This window comes from Taudactylus pleione, unplaced genomic scaffold, assembly GCF_031769625.1.
Source record: "Taudactylus pleione unplaced genomic scaffold, aTauple2 ptg000333l, whole genome shotgun sequence".
In the NCBI taxonomy this organism is placed as follows: Eukaryota; Metazoa; Chordata; class Amphibia; order Anura; family Myobatrachidae; genus Taudactylus; species Taudactylus pleione.
The window spans coordinates 10,952,168-10,976,102 of record NW_028284734.1 but is presented as its reverse complement, the minus strand read 5'-3'; the positions used below and the strand labels follow the sequence as shown (position 1 = coordinate 10,976,102).

Here is a 23,935-nt window from a genome sequence, read left to right as displayed (position 1 = left end):
ATCCGCACTTTAGTAAATATTCCCCTAAGTGTTTAAATCAAGATGGCGGAAAATTGGCATAAAGAAAAAAAAATGCATTAACATTTTCAAGTACCAAATTCGATTTGAAATTGGAGCATAGAATCCTGCTTTTTGCTTTATGTAAAGGTGGATTTATGTTGAAAAAAGAACCACCAAGAGATTATTTGAGTTTATTTAATTAAAAAAAAAAAAAAGTACTGTATAAAGAAAAAACATCCCATTTGCTTTTAGTTCACTGTCTCAAAATTTGTTTTTTTTTGGCCATTTTGGAAAACTTTTATTTGACATGTTAGAAGGAGCAAAAAGAGTAACCGGTATTACTGTACAGTTGACAGTCTTCTGTAAAATAAAAATGGTATGATTTGTGGCTACTGCATAAACATTTGCTGATAGCGATGTGGGAATGTGACAAGCCTACAAGTAAAAAAAAAAATGGACTCAGCATTGGGGTGAAGAGACCCTCAGTAGCGAATGGGTTAAAAATAAAATTTCTGACATACACTAAAAACTCTAGCAATGGAAGGGTTAATATTTCTTATTAGTACTACTAAAATGGATTAGCGTCATCAAACAATATTTCTCTAAACACTTCTGAGGTTGGTTACTGCAATCAAATGTAAAAGTATTAAATCCCGATTCAATATATATATAAAAAATTATACAGTGCTGACAAAAAAAAAACATAAGGATATTTGAAAAATCAATCAAAAATAAAAGTTATACAAATGCAAATTATAAGCTCACATTTGAGTTATATAAACTGCATCTGGGAGAGCTTACAATTCAATTGAATTCCCAAAGTATGACATTAGTTATTAGGTGAGCTGGTCTTTTAAAGGCTCCTATTTCATTCAGGGGGTGTCTGTGAGGGGTCAGCCATGCTGATGACAGTCTGTACAATATAAAGTCAGAGCTCACATTTTAATACCATATGCTTAAAATTAACATATCTTTAATGGTGAGCATCATAAAAATCTAAGATTATCCTTAATCAATCAATTATAAATGTATCTACTTATCTGTGTATACACATCAAATATAACTACTGTATAATATGATTGTTTGAGCAGTTTTACCAATTTGCAGCGGCGATGTGGGACACCGTGGAGCGATGTTTTCTTCTGCACATGTGTCTGAGTTTCATCGCGCACATGTGCTCCGATTCTGTCCGTACAGATTCGCAGATCAAATTTAAACGCACACCAGTGGAAATGTGAGGGGCGTACCTGGATCTTGGGAGGTAACAGGGGTGGGTTTGCTAAAAAGACTCACGGAGATGTTGCGTCTCATGGGAGTGTCGCGGGACTGCGGGTGTATCACTGAAAGCAGTTCTGCACGAGGAGATCTGCATCTATTTTCAATCACAAAACATGGCCGGAGATGTGGCGAAATGCGTGCACCTCTGAATCAGCCCGTGCCATTAGGTGACAGTGTTATCTCACAGGTCCTGGGAGAGCAGGGCCAGGCTTAGGAGTAGCTTTGGCATTCAATAACCCTGTGTGTTGGTACAAGCTGTAGCAGAATAAACAACATTTCCTACATGGGCTGATCTGATGAACAGTATTTAAAAGCTATTATTCCTTATGCCCAGGTAGTATTCATACTGATGCTTTCCATACTTTCCACTTATGTCACCACGCTCACCTGGGGGGCTCCCATGTCCAGCTGCGGCTGTAGCGATGGCAAACGCTGAGGCAGGAGAGACGGAGCAGCAGCGAGAGTTCTCAGAAGTCTGCACTGTAACGATAAAGCTCATGGTCATATGACTGACTCAAAGCAGCTCAGACACACAACTTCTTACACATGGGGAACAGGGAACGTTTCTGGTGCCGGTTACATTTATTGTTATTCTTCTGGCCAATAAAACCTGCCTGTATTTCAGATACAACATCAATGGCTGAAAGGCAGTAAGAGCTGTAATCAGTACCCACCTCATAGACACTTACATGCTTCTGAATGGGCATAGATTGGAATCTATTATACATTGTCTTGGTAATAAGTGTAATAGCAATTATCAGATGTGATGGGAACCTACTGTATTTCCATGTTACACTGTCTTTTATACCACAATTTAGATAAAAATGTTTGGGGCTGATGCTGAGAATCTTGGCCGTAAGTTGCTGAAAAGGAGTTTTTGTGGAAAGATCATATATTCGCTCATATGCAGAGCTTTACGTATCTCGAGATGTGCTCGCATCTGCGTCTGTACGATATGCACCAGGTTAGCGCATTAGCGCCCTTTTGCACTTGTCCTACATTAGATGCATCTAAATAGCGCACTTTCGTGTACGTCTAGGTCTCCATAACCCGCATTTGCCTGAACGCACCGTCACTGAACTGTGCCTACGATTGAACGCCCCGTCACATCCCAGTTCCATCACTTTGGTCAAAAGAGTATCTGCATATCACTTTGCAATAACCGTACTTCCATGCGCCCATCTTCTGAGTATGCTCCGTACGAAATAACGCAAGACGCGCTCTGCAAACGGGCTCAGTTCAGCTCTGCATCAGCCCCAGAGTCTACAGAAGAGCAAAAGTAAGTAAATAAATAAAATGGGATTGCCTTAAAACGTACTCCGCTGTTCCAGCTGTAGAACCTGGCAATTGCATAAAGTGTATTTTGTACCCGAGAACAGTACTATTTCCCCACAGTCCCACAGGTTTCTTCTTTCTTCTGTAAACTGAGGGTTGATGGCTGCTGTTGAATCTAATAAAAACACCAAACATAGCAGCACCCTAACATGAATACACACGTGTCATTTAAAAAGAAACTAATTTACGATAATTCTGCTGTTATTGATGTAAAGCAACAAAGTAAAAAAAAAAAAAAGTAATTGTACAATGTAAAAAAAGTAATTGCAACCAAAGAGAAAACTGAAAGTAAATAATCACAAACGTGAAGACAAATACTCACATACTTCCACACATGTGTTACCAACACCGCCTATATATAGTCAGATCACAAGTAAGTGTTGCTTGGCATGAGAGCTGCAACACCGTCATGTACTTGCAGGGAACCTGTTTTTATGAAATTCTTGGATAATTTAATGCCCAATTTAGGGTTAAATGTGAGTTTTTTTGTGCCATGTACTGTATCTAAAATGAGTCACGTTGTGCATGAGCACATCTCACAGCTGGGTACACATTAGATGACCTGTGTACCCAGCCGAACCACGATGCGACAGACGACATATCGTGCAGTTCCATACACACCGCGTGATCTGGTGAACGACCACGTGATATGTCATTTACCAGCCGCATCTAATGCATGGGGTCGTTCATCACATTGACAGATTGAGCAGCATGTATGGCAGACCTGTCGATGTGTTGAACGACCCTGGGGGAGCGCGCATGGGCCGACATAGTGCGTACACACTTGCTGATGTCGACGATATGTTGGCCCGATCTGCCGGATTGGGCAACATGTCTTAAGGTGGGTACACATTAGACGATTTGTAGCCCATTCTATTTACAGAAGTAGATTAGGGGCGCTCACATATAAATTCAGAGCATTAAGGCTGTGGAGACGCAAGCTAACCACGTTACTTAGACCAGCATGCGTATCTTTGCCCAACCCTTTGGCCTTTTGTCATTTGATGATAACAATGAACACATCTTTGTAATGTATCTATCTACAGTATATACTAGATATTAAGATTTCATATCTAAAGATACATTTAACTGACAATGCAGCTATAGAAATGGATAGACATATTTTTGTGTCCAACTCTATCAGGCCCATTATGTAGCTAATAGTAACAGTTCCAAAAATGATGAAGGACTGTCCTGACATTTCTATGGTAACTGGTTTATCTGTTATGTCCCCAACACGCATTGTATCTGAGGGGTCTATTTACTAAGCAGTGTTAGAAGACAGAGTGAAAAGTGATAAGAAAGTGATAAGGTGCCAGCTAATCAGCTCCCAACTGTCATCTCACAGGCTGTGTTTGAAAAATGACAGTTAGGAGCTGATTGGCTGGCACTTTATCACTTTCTTAACACTTTTCACTCTGTCTCCTAACACTGCTTAGTAAATAGACCCCTCAGTCTCTCATTATCCCATCAGGCCATAACACCCTCCTCCACCCCAACCTCCAGCAGCGTTATGATTGTGGTAGATAACCGTACTTACACACTTTCCCCATCATCAGCTACAACTGCTATTTCGCTGCCTTATGTATCATTGTTTTTCACACCTCTTAGATTAAAAGATCATTTGAGCAGGGGCTTGTTTCCCTTCTGTTTCATGTCATTTATTTGTATTATGGTCACCTAATTGTACAGTTCTATGTAATATGTCACGTTTTATAAAGAAAGTATAATCATAATACATACTTTCCCTTTCTCCCGGAATTTCTGGGAGACTCCAATATTTTAGGGGAGTTCTCCCAGCCCACCTCTTCTCCACCAGAGGTCATGATCACGAGATTCGCTATTAATCGCGTCACTGTGGCTTTGCAATTAACGATGAAATGCTTAAAATCATTGCAGGCGCGGGCCACAATGACGCAAATAACTACTCCAAGTTCCTACCCTGCCCAGCTGGACCTCGCTCTCATGAATGTGATAATAGTGACTGTTATAAACAGAAGGAAAGAGATGCAAAAGTTCAGTTACATTTGGTTTAGAGAATAGGAGAATAAACCCTGCCCTCCGGCAGTCTAACCCTAACACTCCCCGTAGTGCCTGACCCTAACAACTAATCTAACCCTAATACTTACCGTTGGGATCGCAGCAACTGGGATTCTGACCCGTCAGGACTCCAGCACAGGGATTGTGAGCTCCGCCATTCTGTGCGCCGGGATGGTGATTACATCTCCTTTGGCCTGACGGAATCTACACACACAGCATTCCAAAGAGAACACTAGGGAAGTACTGAAGGTATAGAGATCATTTAAGCAGCATGCGTTCGGCATCCCGGCGGTCTGGATGCTGACGCTTACCTTACCGGCGCCAGAATACCGACACCGGTCAGAATCCGGGGTTGGGGGGGAGGATTAGGTTTAGGGGTTAGGCACTAGGGGGAGGGTTAGGCACTAAGGGGGGAGGTTAGGTTTAGGGTGTGGGGAGGGGGAGGTTAGGTTTAGGCACTAGAGGGGGAGGTAAGGTTCAGGCACCAGGGAGGGAGGGTTAGGGGAGGGAGAGGGGGAGGGTTAGCATACCGACCACCAGGTGTCGGTATGTTAACCCTGTCGGGATCCAGACGTTGGGATTCTGACCGTCTGGATCCTGACTGTCGGTATTACCTACCGATTCCCATTTAAGCCTATACACCAGCTGTTCACATGAGCAGTAGCACACTCAGTGGGTCAGTGTATAAGGTCAGTGCATAATGCATACACTGTTGAGCAGACCTGCAGTTTATACTGCTTTGTGGAAGGAGCAAATTTGTAGGCACACTGGGCCTAATGCATAAATTTGAAATTATGTAATAAAGATAAAGGGATCAATGTGGAGTCAAATGCAAGTCCAAATGCAAGTCCATTTGTAGAATGTTTCCTGTCTGTTTTCATACTGCGGAACTATGCATACGCAACTGGGGCATAGTTGCCGACCTCTTGTCTGCCTCCTCCTGGCACTGCGGGGGCGGGTCTCGGCAAGGGTGGGCAGGTCTGAAGGTGGTGATGGGAGGGGCTCGGTGAAGGTGGGCGGGTCCAGGACATGACGACGCAATTGCATCATTGTAGCCCCATCCCCTGCTAAGCAATGTCGAGAAAGTGGCCGGCCCCATCCCCCAGATGATTAGTGCACCTATCCAGGTGGCCGGGAGTGCCACCTGATTTATGTATGATTATGGGCTATGCAGACTGGTATGCATCTCAGGAGCATAGTCCACTTGTTTCTTAAGGGTTGTAACTGGGCTACTATGGGGCATTCATACATAGGCTAAATACATTTCAGCCCGCTATGACGGAACTGTAGGCTATGCAGAGTTGTAGGCAATAAAAAAAGATAGCAATCTCTCTAAATAGCAAGGATAGCCTGCATTTTATCTGTTGTTACATTCTAAAAAATATAAGTACATCTTCTTTAGGAGACTTGCTCCTTGTTATGTTGAAAGAGTGCTACCTTTCCATTGCTTGTTTCTTGTTTTGGAGGAATGCACATAGCTTCTTTTTGAGCAGCAGCGTCTCAATAGCAGAGTTGTGCCTATGCAGAAATATGCCAGTGTCAGGCAGATCTTCTGCACCAAGGATAGAGCTGGTGAAAGTGTACATTGGTAATGATGACGCTTCTAAAACCAAGCATAAGGATAGGGACGATCCAGCCACAGAGATAAGTACAACTGTGCACACAGGCGACTATACTCATCACCATACCCATTGTGCGGGTTTTTTTTTAAGTTTCTTATTCCATTTCAGAGCAAACAACATATATGCACACAGTGAAAATAGTTAATTTATCTCCATTGGAATGCATTGTAAGGGGATGCAGTCAAATTTTGTATAATCAAAAGGTCGACAATCAGAAGGGGGCAGCGTGATGTTGAACTCAATATTTCGACATAGAACCATGGAATTTGATGCAGTTTTACCGTTTAAGGTGGTTGTCTGTGTGCGTGGGCTTTGGGCGGGGGGTTGGGCAGGCAGCTGCTCTCAGGGCCTGATTCAGACCCGCTCGCAAGCGGGTAGATGGTGGCCCAGTGCGCATCCGCACGACGGAGGCGGCTCCATCGTGTGCATGTGCGAGACCCGGATAGCGACGGGCAAACCATCGCTCCGGGTCTCGTACCAAAGAGTGTGTGCTGTCGATGTTGAGTGACAGCACGCCCCCTTTGGTGGGCGGGCCAGGGGCGTGGCTGCCCAGACGGAGGCGTTCCAATGGGAACGCCTACCGTCTGGGGCCGGCCCCACTGACATCACAAGTGATGTCAGTGGGAGTGCTTTCGGCTCTGTTTGAGCCGAAAGCACTCTTGGGCTTGCGGCAACAAGACCCTACCACAAGGGACTCGTCGCAAGCCCAATGGTCACGATGGTCTTGACCATTGCGACCATCATCATGGCCGCTCGCTATAGCTGTGTGTGGTCACCCACAGCTATGCGAGCGGCTAGGGGGCCATTCTGAAAAACCAGAGGGCCGGCCCTGATTCAGAGCGTCCGGCTCTGAATCAGGCCCTGAGTTCCTGCTCTTGGCATTTCCTCTATGCACATCTGTATTCTTGTGCCTCCAGTGCAAAGAATACAGATGTGTCAACGGGTGGTCCAGGAATATTGGGGAGGGTGTTTCAAAGTTCTAAATAATGTACACACACTACAACCCCCAATTCCTAAAATATCAGGGGTATACAAAATTCTTAGATATTTGGCTCCAAATCCTGTTATTCTGTATAATGGGACCGAGAACTGGGTCATGTGTTTAGATAAATTCCATGGGCTAAAGCTAAAACACGAATGCTCTTCTCCATTGTAGTGAAAACCCACTATGAACTCCTTACTTGCCTAGTAACTATTCACAAATATGTCTTCCTGTTGGCACTGCAACGGATTCAATGGTTCCTGTTCCACAAATGATGGGAATGTGAAGCTATCACCCCTTTTTGGACTAAGTTTATTAGACTGTGCAATGTAGTTATGAGGACCCAGGCTGACAGTGGTTTCTGGCTTCCTTCCCTCTCTAACATTCTCATCTCCAAGTAGAGATCACTTAGCAGGGTCCTAATCCCAGTTCATTGGCACTCTTGTTCTCCACCCACAATATGATGGATGACATATACATCTAAAAAGCAGATGTATCATCCGAATTTGTTGCAACTTGAATGGGGTGGCTGGGCTTCAATGAATACTATATGTAATCATTGACTCTCACAAAGTCACCTTTCCAATCTGCAGCCTCTTAAAGGGGCCACCTTCCACTTATCCTTGACTAGACTTATACATATTATCTCTGGTTGCTGTTCTTCCCATCATCCCAAACTGAAACTCCATGTCCAGAGCTATATTCTTGCACATTATACCTATCAATTCCCACAGTGAGCCTCTTTGCTATCAAATGTTTTGATCGCATTATTCTAGCCCTAGCCAGCACCCCTCCCCCCCACACACACACAACCTCTTCCTCCAGTTTCGAACTTTCTAAGAACAGTAATGATGTGTAATTGGTTTCTACTGGTTCAAAATTGTATTTGCACAAAATGGGCTCTGATCACTGTCTCTTTCAAAAACGTAACTAAAGATTAAATATATAACAATAACATCTCTCAAAAAGACACTGCTCAGAGAAAAGCAGCACATCACTGCCTCACTGGCAGAAATACACATTTCTGACAGAAGTATGAAAAAATGTCCAAATTACTACATAACTGAAAGGACCTGGCAACAATCTTCACCAAAGAGGACTGGTACAATGTTGATGTATTCAAAGAACTTGAACAGAACTTACCTGAGGAGTAACCTCAGAATCCAGCAAGCAAACAGTGAGCAGACATGCCAGCCTTCACCCTGAAGAAGTATTAAGCACTTCCTGCCAGTACAATTCCCTGTTCAACACAAGTTTACTTTCCAAAATGAATAACTCTTATTACAGTAGTCACTAGCAGTGGCGGCTCCAGAGGTAGGGCTGCAGCGCAGTCCAAATGTCAAATGGTGGAGCCGCACCAACTGCCAGTGAGTCCTGGATGGTGATGTTTGGCAGCATTTGGAAGGACAGTTGGTGTGGCTCCCCTATTTGAATTTTGGACTGCGCTGCAACCTCACCTCTGGAGCCGTCACCAGCGTTTGCCTGCAGCTTCGCGTGCGTGGATGTCTTTTATTGTTCAGCTGAACTAATTTTACAAAGACAGTAGTTTGATCTAATATTGTGATGTATATTTTATATTGTAGACATTGATCACAAAATGTTTTTGTAATTTTGGGGCTACTAACTTGTTAGTAAGCCACGTAAAACTGCCCATAGGAGAAGTAGCTAGTTCTGAGATCTACACCTGTAGCCCTGCGCGTTTGTCTCTGCGACTTGTTGATCGTCATAGCAAAGCAGATGCTTACAGGAAACTGCAGGCACTTGAATTGAAAAGGAAAATTGTTGGGGATAAGCGGTATACATGGTATAAACATAGTCTCTCCTGCCCCAGATCCTGTTAGAATCTGTGCCTCAATTAGGTTCCTCTGTAGAGCAGTGACTTTAAGTCGGGTTCCATTGCATAACTTGGGCGGAGTCAAGTTCCGATGAAGCATGATCAGATCTACTGGATTGACATTTATACTGCAACTTCATGGGTCAAGATAAGCTGCCTGATTAGTGCTTAATATATAGTTTTCACCCCATGGGACTGCTGTTAGCAGAAAGTGCGTCCAATAGGAAGCCACGTCTTTGTTTAGAATGCCAGCGCTACCTGTCTTCTAAGGGCTGCAGCCGATGCAGTCCTTAGAAGTCAGGTTTGTGTGCATGTCCGTTTTTTTCTCTACCGTCCATGGTAGAATGTTCGCGCATGTGCAATGGCCAGACCTAACTGCCACCAGACATGATTTGAAGTCTGCCACTTCCACTTGTCAAGACTAAATTCTGGAAGCATTTGTTGAATCTAATGTTTTGCATCTGAATGGGCCGTTTTGCAAAGGTAAGAAGCCGGTAAATAAATACAAAGACGATGAAAACCTTCATGAAGCTAAAAGCCACCACCAAATGTAAGAGGAAATACCGGAAACAATTCTTTTAAAGTCAACAGAGCTGAAATGTTCTCATCCCGTGTAAAGAGTTCTCAATAAAACAACATCTTTATCCAGACTTCCTGTCTTTATCAAAGCTGCATGTGGTCTCCAATTTCGGTTTCTCCTTTCACCAGGTACATTCGAAAAAATGGAAAAGAATACATACAGTGCAGACAATCCAATAACAGTTTTATTTTACACTAACACAATTTCCATGCATAAAATGAATATAAATAACCATACATAAATTAGCTCCTAGTCATGCTACAAGCTACACATGTAGGTATCAGAAACAATAAAACATCCTCTGGGCAGTAAATCACTGCGAGTGGAACCGTACCACGTGCAGCTCCTTACAGAAGGGCGTATAGAAGTGGATGTTAGTGGGAGGCTCCGGAAACTTCCCTCCTCACTTCCAACGCGACTTGAGAGCTTCCACAGGTAATTGTTCCCCACAAATTACCCATCAGTCGACAAGAAGTACACCATAAGTACAAAATGCCGCCAGCGCGTTTCAAATGACTTTAGATTCTTCCTCAGGGCTGGATATATCTATCCAGAGTGCTGCTGGGAATGTTGTCACTGTAACAGCTGCCAGAGCTGGCTGATGCAGAAAAGCAATTTTGCCTGTGTCTTTCCACACTAGCCTGCCCAGGACCGGCTCTACCATTAGGCAGCTGCCTAGGGCGCCAGGATCTGAAGGGGGGGGGGGGGCGGGGGGTTTGGTTGGGGGGTGCCACTGAGTTTGCCCATCACATAATTAAGGATGTCTTTAAGAGAGGCTTCTTTGATGTAGTCAATCGAGGTAGGTGGCTGGGGAACCTATAAGACGCCCCCTCCGCACTTTCGCCTTACTGGCTGGGAATTGGATAATTGGTGGTGGTGGGGGAGAGTAGGCTGAAGTTTTTCCTAGGGTGCCAAGAAATCTTGCACCGGCCCTGAGTCTGCCACTCTATCCATGGCACGCTTCAGTGTTGTTCAGACCCAGGGTTATTTACAACTTGGATAAGCATAAAATGTGGAGACAAAGCACAATTTGCTTCATCTTCTTCTGTGACTTAAGCTGGGTACACATCACAGTAATGGGTACATTTACTAAAGTTCAGGTTTTTAGAAGTGTAGATGTTGCCCATAGCAACCAGATTCTAGCTATTATCTTTTAGAAGGTGCTAGATAAATGTTAAGTATAATCTGATTGGTTGTTGCCATGGGCAACTTCTCCATTTCTAAAAACCCGAACTTTAGTAAATAAAGCCAGAATAAAGATATTTCTTACAGTTTAATGAACTGTAGTAGTTGCAAGATATATAAATAATATTACAAAACAGATTATATTTTATGCAGCTCTCAAAGCGGATTGGCTGATTTTTGGGCATTATTCTGTTAGTAATGCCTGGAAAATTTGGTAGACAGTGAGCTCAACGCCAGTAAACAAACCCAGTAAACTGTTTCCTTCCCAATATTTATGGGGGTTTATTTACAAAGTGTTGAGTTGTAAAACTTCTTTTCATGTTTCTGCCCAATAATTAAAAGGGCAGTGATGGCTAGTAAAAGCACCGCCCTTATAATTATCGGGCAGAATCACAAACAGAAGTCGTAGATAAAACAAGTGGTCTCTATGTGCCTCACAGTAGCTCCCTTCATGATACCTGTTGTCTCTACATGCTCAATAAAGATTTTTTCACAATATTAACTATCTCGGTGGGCCTCACAGCACCTTACATTACTGTATCAGCTGCGTGTGCCACACAGCAGTTGCGTTCACTGTAAGTGCTAACTCTACAAGCCTCACAGCAGCTCTCTTCACTATGAGCGGTCTCTGTGTGCCTCACAGCAGCTCTCTTCACTATTTGAGCTGTCACAGCAAGTTCCTTCATTGTTTGTATCAGCTGTCTGGGGGTGCCTCTAGGCAGCTCCCTTCACTATGAGCGGTCTCTGTGTGCCTCACAGCAGCTTCATTGTATGAGCTGTCTCTGTTTGCCTCACAACAATTTTTTCTATCTATTAGTACTAAGGATGGCCATCGACCATTGATGGTTAACAACCATCAATGGTTAACCACTGATAGTAGATGGTTTTGCCATCGATGGTGGAGAGCCCCCTGATGGTTTTCTTATCTTTGTACTTGGTGCTGTGACACCTAGCTCCGTCTCCCCCAACGCAACCCACGAAGACCTGCCCCAACCTCTGATTGGCCCGATGCCCCATGAGTAATAGAGCAGGGATGTACCATCCCACAATTTAAAGCTATATTAAACTGCTGGCACTTTAACTACAGAAATTAAGTTTACTTTAACCTCTTATTAAAATACAAGGTTGAAATCCAGCATTGTAACATATAAAAAACATACTCAGCATACCTCCAACATTTAGGTTTTCTGAAAAGATGTCACATGAGGGGTGTAGCCATGCAGGCCCAGCGACAGGGGGGGCCCAGGGGTACTACTGTACCGGGCCCCGAGGTCCTAGGGGGGCCCGGAGTGTAACTGCTTCCTGCGCTGCTGCTACTGCAGTGATCAGCATGGTGCATGTATATACAGGGGCCCTGCTGATCACTGCAGCAGCAACGCAGGTAGCGGTCCAGGTAGGGCTTAAAGTTTTGCTGGAGAGGTGGTGGAACTCATCTCCCCCGCCACCTACTCCCCCCACCCCCTTACACTAGATGGTGCTACTCTGAGAGGCCAGAACAATAATACATTATAGATGCTTTTTTTTATCACTCCTTGCTCCTCTTCAAGGCACGGAGGGTCAGGCCACGGGTGTAGGAGGAACATGGAGCCGGAAACAGAGGATGGGGAGTCAGTTGCCGCCAGACAGAGTGGGACTCTGTCTGTAGGACTTCTATGCAGGGACATGGTGGAGGGGGAATTAGTTCCACCTACCATTAGAGGTGACGGAACGTGTTCCACCCCATTCCTGCCCCCTTTAACCACTGGGTCCAGGGCTTGTACAGCGGGGAACAGCAGGGCCGCAGCTTGTGGTCACTGGAGATACTGCCCGGCCACAATCAGTCCTGAGCGGCTGGGCAGCTGCCGTCGGTCACGTGACGCTCCTCCAAGCCGTGCTGCTGTCACAGTGTGTACAGTGTCTGTACACTGATTGGTGGATGACGCTGGCCATCCACCAATCACTGTTGTGGGCGTATCTATTCACTGATTGGTGAATGGCTGAAGCTATCCACCAATCGGAGGTAACTGCAATTGCATTGGGAGAGGAAGTTCCTAGAGGGTAGCGCACAGAAGGAGGAGATAGCCGCCCACATATATCTGAGGTCTGATTTAAATGGATCCTTTATAAAGGAGGAGATAGTTGTATGAGGAGGAAGAGCAATTACACTGCACAACAATGAAAATGTTTCCGATGTGAAAATAGTTACTTCTAAATTGATTTCAGCATGCAAAGAATGAATATGACATTTAAAACTCTCAGTTAGCTCTGAGTTCCGAGATATAGCCCATTTATGATGATGTAGGGGTATTCCTAGTGAAGTGGGCAGAATGGAGAGAATCTTACCAGCAATCTGCGTTCCGCACAGAGGGGGCGGGGCCTAATGACCCAATTAAATGAATCAGTTATTTGTCCCCTCCCCTTTCAAATATATGAGATTCATGGGATTACCCACACAAGATAACTGTGGTGCACTGAGTGACAAGCATAGTGAGCGATTCCACTAAGACATTTCAGCAATGGAACAAAGATATCAGGGTAGGTGACTCACTACTGTTGGACAGTGACAAGAGATGCCCCAGAAGAGGAGTACAAGCGACAAGCAAAGAGAAAGCACCCCCATGAATAGGCCACTATATTAGATAGCACTTTCGTATGCTGTATGTTTGTTTCGTTTTGTGTTCTTATTTGTGATTGATTTAATTAAAACAACTGCTATTTATTTTCAATCAAGAAAATATCAGATTATTTTAAAATAGCTTTTCTTTTTGAATCTTATAATTTTTATTGAGTTTTTGAAACACACCCAAACAAAATAGCAGAAATTACAATAGGATAATAATATCAGCAGGCATAAGATATAAATCAGATAATAATCAAATAAAATGGTATACATGTAAATAACATAACTCATAATGAATACCAAAAATATAGACCATAGCTATCACAAAACCGTACGGATAATGTAACGCGGCTCATAGGCGCCAGCTGAGCCCACGTGATCTAAAACTATATAGGACAGGCTATATAATCAAACATACAATCGAGACAGTTTGTAGTCTTCAATTATATCACATCAGGATAAAATACATTAAGTAAACTTTAAGGAAAAAGAAAAAAAAATCAATTCCATGCCTGCCAACATATAAATTTAAACAAAATGTAAATAATACATAAGCCCCCCCCCAGAAAATCCCAAATCAAACCTCCCCTAAACCCCCCACCCTTTATGATCTAACCCCAAACTAGGTATACTTGGATCCCCTGTTCCCTATCCCATAACTAACTAATCTAACCTATCTATATACCTAAATCCCCCCACCCCCTTAATACTAAAGAAAAATTGTAAGGAGTACATTACGGATATATGACTGGGGCAAAAAAAGAAATGGCCATGAACTGGACACAAGAGGCCCCTCCTATAAAATAGAAAGTTGCACAATAGCATTCAGATATAATGGGCTGAAAACCAACATAATAAACTTGGGCAGATGAAACTATACAGTAAAATGAGGAGCATCTATACTCATAAACCTACAGGAAATATCCATCCCAAAAACAAGAAACCAGCACAATAGACCCCCATATTAACAGATGAGTGTGCACAGCAGTTAGAGAGTCAGCTACGCAACAGACCTGGTTATAGCAGAGTACTAGTTAAAGAAAGAATTGCATATACAGGATATAGCAATAATTAAATAACAAAAAACATATACATAATAGATCAACATTAAAATTAAATAAAAAGCTTTAGATAAAAATAATCCAATTATAGTTTAAACAGTCAAGTCGGATCATCATTCTTCAGGAGCTGCAAATAAAGCCATGCCAAGACATCCCGGGAAATCAAAACGAAGACCTGGGGATCACGAAACTGCCTTTGTACTTGGAATAATTGGAAAAAGGATTTTTGGACCACCACATAAACAACTGGAGAGGCTGTTATCTTTCGACAACGAAATGCCAACTGGACCATTTGAGGCAGGCTATAAACAGCATCAAGAGTCTTGTAATCTGGAATTTTTACGCTACTTAGTTTCAGGAAAAGTTCCGGACAAAGGGGTTGCATAGGTGTATAGCAGGCCCAGGCAGTAATAGACTGAATAGGAAATTAACCATTTGCAAAGGCAGGTGTCAGCCAGGATTCCAGGATTTGCAGGATCTGCGCAGATGTAGTCCCCTGTGCTATGACAGGTGAAGTAGCTGTATTGACAGTAGCACGGCTTATATCCTGACAGACAGAAATCAATTCAGAGTATAGCTCGGTCACTTTTAAATAATGTAATCCTCTGTTCTGAGTCAAGGATAGCCTGGAGAAGCCTCTCCATGGTGACCACAGAAATTCGCACAGGACCCCCAGCGATCCCCAGTACGTTTATTGAAAAAGGGTAATCACCCCCAAACTATTCAGGAGACTGACCTGCAGGCAAAAACTACAACTCTGGAGCCAGGGGTCGCATGAAGCAGAGTGACTAAAATCCAAGATGGCGGCTGGCGGGAATCGCGGGTCCGCAGAGGTCTTCAAAAGACACCAATATGACATGGGCAGTGTCCTTCATCTCCCCTCCTGCCCAGAAGACCAGTCGGAAACTAGCTGGAGCAATCACCGGGGACAGGAGCCACAGGAGACTCTGATGCAAAATCCAAAATGGAGCCCGCGACCACGAGAGACTGCAGAGAGGAGTTCTTCAGCACAATAGACTGAGAGCACAGCCGAGCCGCAGGACTCCCAGAGCCTGCAAAGGTAAGTATGCAGCAGGTAGCTAGTGCCAGGAACCAAGCAGGGTAATAAGGATAGGTATTCAGGATACTGAGGCCTAGGAGCTATGGAGATAGCCTCCTACATCCAGTCCGTCCAGGCCACGCCCCCCCTTTAAAATAGCTTTTCACTATGACTATATTACTAATGTGCATACAGTATAGTGCAAGTGTAGCGTAGTGTAGTGTAGCTCAAAAAATGTTGCTAGTAAAAGCATTCTGAAATAATTTTAGTTTTTCTTGACCTCAAATTAGTAATGTATTACTATTTTTAGAAAGGAAACAAATTAAAAGTATTTATTTGTTGTACAGTTAATGGGACAATTGTTTGAGGAGGGGGCAATTATCAGACATAATTGATGGAGGAGGGGGGCAGATATGGGACATAATCAGAACTGTTAGAGGGGGCAGTTATAGGACATAATTGTGTTAGGAGGGGGGCAATTGTGGGAAATAATTATTATTGTGGTAGCAGGAGGGCATTTATGTGACATAATTATAATTGTGGTGGGGAGACAGTTACGGGTCATTATTATTGTGTGAAGACTGGCATGTACCTGTCAGGGACCCGGGGATGGGGGGCCCCTAAAAAAATGGGTGTACCGGGCCCCATCATTTCTGTTGCCAGCCCTGTGGCCATGTCTAAGTGTTGGGCGTTACGGATTATTACATAAAAATATGCCATTTACCTCAGAAAGTCAGACACCCTAGTCTAGATGAGGGGTTTGGTCAAGTAAAGGAAGCTGACGGAATGTGAACTGTGACACCACATCTGCCTGTGGCACTAGAATACAATACAGAATTCTGCTTTTTCTATGAATATGACATTGAAATGGCCTATCCAATTAGCAGCTTCTGCTGTTCACAAAAACTGCTGAATGCTGAGGGGATAGAGTTCAATCAAATGCAGTAGTTCCAATAATAACTTTCAATGCTTTTCACAGGACTAATGATTAGAAAGCTGTCATAAATTCTAATTTCCAACAAATCACCATTACAATAACACACAGAAGTTTTGTGACGCGTTATATGCTTTTTTCTTTTTTTAGATTAGTCTCTTCAATGCTTCCCCCTGATGTGTTTCCCTCTTCACTAAGGGGTATATTTACTAAAGTGCAGGTTTTTTAGAAGTGGAGATGTTGCCCATAGCAACCAATCAGATTCTAGCTATTATCTTCTAGAAGGTGCTAGATAAATAATTAGTAAACTGATTGGTTGCTATGGGCAACATCTCCACTTCTAAAAACCTGCACTTTAGTAAATATAACCCTAAAAGTTTAATAATCTACACATTCAAGTTTGCATGAAAATAAGTATGGCTGGTAATCAGACTTTTTCATTTATTTGGATGGTGGTGTAGTTGTTACAGTTGCTAACTACATTCCAATTATTATAGCAACCATCTAAAAATACCACATTTAGAAATAATACAAAAAAATTAATAGTTTCCGTAAAAAGGCAATCAGGTTAATTAAAAAGGCAAATTAACAATCCACTGCAAAGGAAGCAGTGATGAAACCTCAAATTACTCAATTAGTGGCATAAAAGACAGAATATAATGGGATCTTGAAATATACTAAAAAAGGTCAATAGTGTACTTTTCTATATCTTGCACAGCCCCAAATAAAATGACCACCACTCTTCAAATATAGGTTGCCTCATATAAAGAAGACTTCTAATAACTTTCACAAATGTATAAATAAATAAATATATATATATATATATATATATATATATATATACACACACACACATACACCACAAGTATATACAATGATAACACAAAACGTTTCTGTTCTTTAGAGTAACATTAGTTATGCAGCTGAGTGTAAGCGATTTTTATCTTACATCGGATTTAAAAAATAAATGTTTGTTACTATATCCTTCAATAGAGTTAAATACAGGGGGTCAGAAAAAAAACACTATTACAACAATATCTTAAGTTGTGTTGGACTCCTATATATTTTACATATACTGTGGTTTTGAATGTTAAGCTGGGTACACACTATGTGATCCATGGCACGATATATCATTCTGACACGGATCTGAACAATATATTGTGTGTATGGCCGATCGTACGTTTCGCTCATCGCATCATCCCATCTGCTGTGCTGCATATCAGACAAGACGATGTTATGAACGACGCCATGCTGCTAAATTCAGCATGGGAGAATACATGGCGCCGTTGTACACAGCATCGTGCAGTGTGTGCGGACAGCGCAATGTATTGTTACACTGTGTTGTCCCGTCTGCTGCGTACACCATCGTGTAGTGTATACCCAGCTTTACTGTTATCTCTTATATATAGGGATACTTTTTAGGTCTGGTGTATATTATTTTATTTCCCTTTAATATTATATATGTTTTGCGTGTTATGTTTAAATATACTTTTATAAAACCCTGGTTTGCAGCTTTTTGGGACCACTATTTTAAAGGAAAACTCCAACCAAAGAGAAATATGCCCCATAGCAATTATATTAGCAGTCATTCCAGGAGAAAGGGCCTGATTCAGAGGGATTTGCAGAGCCGCACACAAGCAGCTGTGCAAATCCATCCATCTCTGACGCAAATGCAGAAGGAGGTGTGTAGACACCCGCCTGCTGCATTCGCGATTTCAGCACTGCGATCGACATCACAGGCTGGGATCACCATAGCGACCAATGGTCACGATGTTTGCTCCTTTGGTCAGGCTGCGGGAGCTGAAGCTTCCCGCAGCCTTGCCACTGCCTGGTCATGCAAGAGGCCAGGAATCTGCATCCGTCGACCCAGACCCTGGCCTCATCCCTCCCGGAAAATGGAGGCAACGCGCCTCTGTTTTCCAGGAATGGCGACCAGGCATGCCACTGCCTTGGCCCCCAAACGCCACAGCATGTCAATCATGCTGCGGCTTCGGTGGTCTGCGGGGGAAATCGCAAGACCCGTTCTGCACATGCGCTGCTCAGACGCAGACCCCTAAACATCAGAGATGATATGCCAATTTTATCTGTGTGGAATGCTAGATATTTTGTTTCCTAGCCACTATCATTAAATACTCTTTAGGTGGAGTTACCTTTTGAAGCATTGAATAATAATATAAACTTAACTTAAGTACAGGTGGAGAACATTTCTTCTGGCCATATGGCGCAATGAGTAACCCAGCTGAACCTTGTCTTACCCTGACCAAATAATGCCCCACTAACATCACCCACATCATTGTATTACAGCGGCAGTGTATCCCAGTTACACTTGAATGATGCAATGGTACAGAACTCCAAGTTGCAGGCTCTCAATCTTTACATTCAACCCAAAGACTTGTGATAGAAGCAACAGAAAAGAATAAATGAAAATCTGCTTTATGAAGACATGGTATACAGACTCGTTCCCATTACCTCCTGCTGGGCGGTATCTGAGATGACGTGGAGTTGAAGGAGATCGGCAGGGAGAGTTTTCTGCTGGGTCCGTAGAGACATTGCTTTCAGGAATAGTCCTATCTAGTGATACTGATTCTAAAACAGCAGCTGTAACCATAGCAATATACACATTATCAATGGTATAACACCACATACACATTTTTATCTAATATACAGTGAGGGGTATATTTACTAAAGTGCGGGTTTTTAGAAGTGGAGTTGTTTCCCATAGCAACCAATCATATTCAAGCTATTATCTTGTAGAAGGTGCTAGATGAAGTAAAAGTAGAATCTGACTGGTTGCTATGGGCAACAACTCCACTTCTAAAACCCTGCACTTTAGTAAATATACCCCTAAGAGATTAAATACAAGTTAACTTCTTTTGTATTAAAGCCAAAGACTGAGAGAACAAAAAAGCTTTACATAGCTTCTATGTGACAGTGGAAGTATCAGACATATTTGCCAGCACCTCTTCCTGCAAATGTTCCTGCACTGGCCACTGTTGTGACACCAGAGGAGACAGGTACACTGTTATCGCCACTTTCACTGCTTGACCCAGATGGGTCTAGCTCTGACCAACACTGGTTATGTCATGGATGTGCTGAGAGAAGGCACTGGTGCATAGGACCAAGCAGCATGACTGGGACTGACAATTGGGGTTAGTGGAAGGCAGAGGGTGTCTCTGTGCAAAATATGCTTAGCACAAATGGGTGCTTACCGTACATTCAGTGTATGGCTGGCACTGGGAAGATGCAATTTTGTAGTATATAGCTGTGAAAGGTGTGCCACTGTTGTGGATGGCACTGGACAGCGATGAAAGCCCAGGACACTGACTGTGCTATGCTGCATAGACGCCAGCTGTCCGTACCTTTTCAGGAGCTATACAAGCTTTTGAAGATTTGCCCCTAAATGTTGTAGTCCTTAAAAAAGCCATTGGTTACAGTTCTCAGCACCTATTGTATGTGTTGTAGAGTATTATAAAAACAACTATAATTATATTGAGGTTACAACTGTTCCTTTTATAGGGCCTGATTCTGGGTCAGAGGAAGCCGTGTCCTTGTGTCCGTCTGTTGTTGGTTACCCGTCTGCGACTTTATGCAAATGCTGCTCCAAAGTCCTTCCCTCCGTGACTCCAAATGTGCAAGGACTGAGGCGCCCACTGCAAGCGTCTATAGGGGCTGAAATACTGATTGGGGCGTCTTTTGGGTCACCATTGAAACTTGTACCAGCCCTATGGCAGATTAAGTTTTTCCGTCAAAGTCTGGCCTCCTATGTGAGCGGATGAGCATCTGTGTACGTAACCACAGACACAACCGCAACACGCCCATTAGACGAACCATCTCCGTGTGCGCGCTAAGCCACCTCCCTGTCATCGCCCACAAACGCTCAATACATTTTCAACTCATTTTTGAGACCGTGCCTCTCCCGCGCACCTCAATCGCAACTTCAACTCTGTGCGCACGCAATCTGGACGCATATGTAGAGCGACACATATGCATAAGAAAAAAAAAAACGCTCCACTGCTCAATGATCCGACATCAGCAGTACGTGCAGCATAGATCCAGGCCCACACTGACCACTCAGATGCAGCTTTGTCTTTATGGCCATTTTTAGTCATTACAGTCTCTTTTTCTTTCTTTTTTTTTAATTTTAAATCACTAAATACTGATCACATTAAATGATATAAATATTGAATTTTCATTTATAAATGCTATTTTAATGTAACTTTGACCTGCTGCCTACACATAATGGATTGTCCCCATACTGTGAATTAACCAGTAGCCATGAGAATGGAGCTGCCTTCTTCCGGGGAATCAGTGACATCACTGAGGCATTTAGTGGAATAACTGATTTATATAAAATGACACTATAGACAGCAGCTTTAAATTTTGCACTTGGGTCACTGATTGAGATGGTCATCATCAGGGCCGTAACTAGGGGTGAGCGAGCGGTGCCGTCGCACAGGGAATATGACCCTGTGGGTGGCACCGTCGCTGCCCCACAGTACCTCCATGTGTCTTGTAGGGGTGCTTGGAACGGCACCCTACAGCCAGTAGCACTGCTGCGGAGCCGCTGAAAGCACCCAATGGTTGCTCCAAGCAGGCACCCTGCAGCTTGTGGAGCTGCCCGGAGCATTCATAGGACGCTCCAGGGAGTGTCTGCTTCCTAATGCCGGGGGTCCCGTCCCTAGGTGTGAGGTCATGACGTCACGGATTTAGGGGGCGGGACCGGTATAGAGGCTTGTTCATGACTGACCAGTAGGAACTCCTTTAGTTCTGCACAGCGAGTGTGGACTTTAAAAACCCTGTCTCGGTGTCTGTCTTTGTCTCCCTATATTCTCCCCAGATTCCAATGGGAGTGGAGGAGGGGTTACTTAAGATTATATGGTGGTGATGAGAAATCATCAGATGGGGGACTGATGTGGAAAGGTAAAAATGTTCAAGTAAATAGATAAAGCAATATATATATATTGTTAATACAGCTTTAATAACTTATCAAGATAGCTCCACTACATTCAAATGCACTACAGTAGCTTACCAGAAATTATGTTTATAGAGAACGCTACAGCATACATGTACCGGGTTGGGTATGATATCCCGACAGCTGAGTAGCCCCGGGTGAAATAGAGATGCCAGAATCCCGATGCTAAGAGATCCCGACAGGACCAGGTAAGTACACTAACCCTACCCCTCTACCCCCCCTAACACTTACCCTCCCTTAGTGGTGCCTAACCCTAACCTCCCCAAGGGATGCGTAACCCTAACTACCCTCCCCGCATCCTAATCATAACCCTCCCCGGTGGGTGCCTAACCCAAACCTCCCCCCCGAGGTGCCTAATCCTAACCCCCCCTCCCCGCATCCTAACCCTCCCCGGGGGGTGCCTAACCCTAAGTCTCCCCTGGTGTGCCTAAACCTAACCCTCCCCCTCCCGCACAGGGGCGTCTTAAGAGAGGAGGGGGCCCGTGTGCATTCCCAGGCCGGTGCTAACTACTCTCTCCCCGGTGGCCGGCAGCCGACGGACGTGGCTGGCCAGCCACCGCGGCATCAGTGGACTCTGGGCACTAGAGTATCCCCAGAGTCAACTATGCATTTGCAGATCTCCGGGGAAATGGCGCGGTCGCCATTTTCCCTGTGATTTCCTCACTGTACAGGCGCAAACCGATGGAAAAATAGCTGCAGCGGTTCGAGCAGCGCTGAGACACCCAACGCAAGACCTGACAGGTAAGTTTTAGATAAATGGGTGCACCCTGCGCCCATTATAGATACACCCCTGCCCCTGCGGATAAAAGCTAAGACAGGCCGGCTTACCTTCGTTCAGGGAATAAACCTTTTCTTTTGCACTTGAAATATTTTTGTAGACATTTATACTTGGATCAAAATATATTTCCATGGCGCGTGGTTTCCCAGAGAATTGATAAGCTGCATTCTCATAGGCTGCTATTAAGCCTAGAGACTGCACCCATGTTATAACACCTGGCAGGTACCTTAAAATACACAGTCCTCATTTACAGCCAATATTTTACACACAAAGCACTCTTCCAAACTACAATCTCCTCCCTTCCCAGGATGCTCTTCCTGTGGCTGCCGTGATATGTATGGCCATACAATGAACGATAATCCCGCCAATTCGGCCGATGTACAACTGTTATGAACAATTATCATTCAGTGTATGTGCATGACCGATAATCGGCAAACGCTCAAAAAAACAATTGTGATATTTTGATTTGATTTTCAAGCCAGACCATCGTTAACAGATATCATAGTTTATCAAACAAACATTACATTTTGCGCTTAATTTCTGAGTCGGACGCAATGTCGATGTCCCACGTAGATTTGTTTCTATTGCGCATGCATCTAAGTCACACAGCATATACATCCAGAGGACGTGCGCACAGAGGTCCTGATTCAGACCCGGTCGCAAGCGCTGAGCGCTCGCAACCGGGTCAATGGTGGCCCAGAGCGCATGCGCACAACGGAGCCGGCTCCGTCGTGCGCATGCGCGAGACCCGGATAGCGACGGGCAATCTGTTGCTCCGGGTCTCGTACCAATGGGGGCGTGATGTCGATGTTGAGTGACAGCACGCCCCCTTTGGTGGGCGGGCCGGTGGAGTGGCTGCCCAAACGGAGGCGTTCCCATGTGAACGCCTCCATTTGGGGGCGGCCCCACTGACATCACGAGTGATGTCAGTGGGAGAGATTTCGGCTCTGTTAGAGCCGAAATCTCTCTGGGGCTTGCGGCAACGAGACCCTACCACAAGGGTCTCGTAACAAGCCCGACGGTTGCGATGGTCTTGACCATCGCGACCATCTTCCTGGCTGCTCGCTATAGCTGTGGGTGGTCACCCACAGCTATGCGAGCGGCCAGGAGGCCGTTCTAAAACAAAAAAAAAGACCGGCCCTGATTCAGAGCGAGCGCTCTGTCAGAGCATCCGGCTCTGAATCAGGGCCAGAGTCACATCTGCGATTGAGACATATGGTCTCAGAAATGTCATGTAAATGTATTGTGCATTCATGTCCAGCGACAGGGAGGTGACTATGCGGACACACGGAGATGGTCAGTCTTATAGGTGTGTTATGGGCATGTTGCAGGCGTGTCACTGATAGCAGCTGGTGCATAATCGCTAGTATTGGAGGCCGTACTCATTGGAGGCCGTACTCTGACAGACAAACTGCTCCTAGCATGGGGCTGCTGCAAGTTTCCATGATGTAACTGATGGTTGCATCTAAAGAAACTCATATTGGGCATCTAGGTCCTTGCACATGCAGACGCACGCTTGTACACCAGGGAAGGGCTTGTAGCGGTATTTGCAGTGGCAGAAGACGCACACATACGCAGTAGTGTCTGACCTAGAATCAGCCCCATTGTTTTGATTCTACCAGTTTCTCTGTGAATGCATGGAGATAAATTATTGATTGCAGGTACTGTAAAATTGTTTTATTCATGGCGATAAATA

General features: G+C 44.1%; 1 protein-coding gene across 2 annotated transcripts in view; it reads right to left on the bottom strand.

Moving 5' to 3' along the window:
* RASGRF2 (Ras protein specific guanine nucleotide releasing factor 2) overlaps nt 1-23,935 on the bottom strand; it is a 357,153-nt gene that overhangs the window by 59,057 nt on the left and 274,161 nt on the right. Inside the window, exons 16-18 of one of the 2 annotated variants that reach the window (XM_088443784.1) lie at nt 18,959-19,087; nt 2,597-2,728; nt 1,666-1,758 (exon numbers count right to left, since the gene is read on the bottom strand). In XM_088443784.1, coding sequence (XP_088299910.1) covers nt 1,666-1,758; nt 2,597-2,728; nt 18,959-19,087 — 354 coding nt within the window. The remainder of the gene's footprint in view (nt 1-1,665; nt 1,759-2,596; nt 2,729-18,958; nt 19,088-23,935) is intronic. The other variant, XM_088443785.1, reaches the window with a different exon arrangement.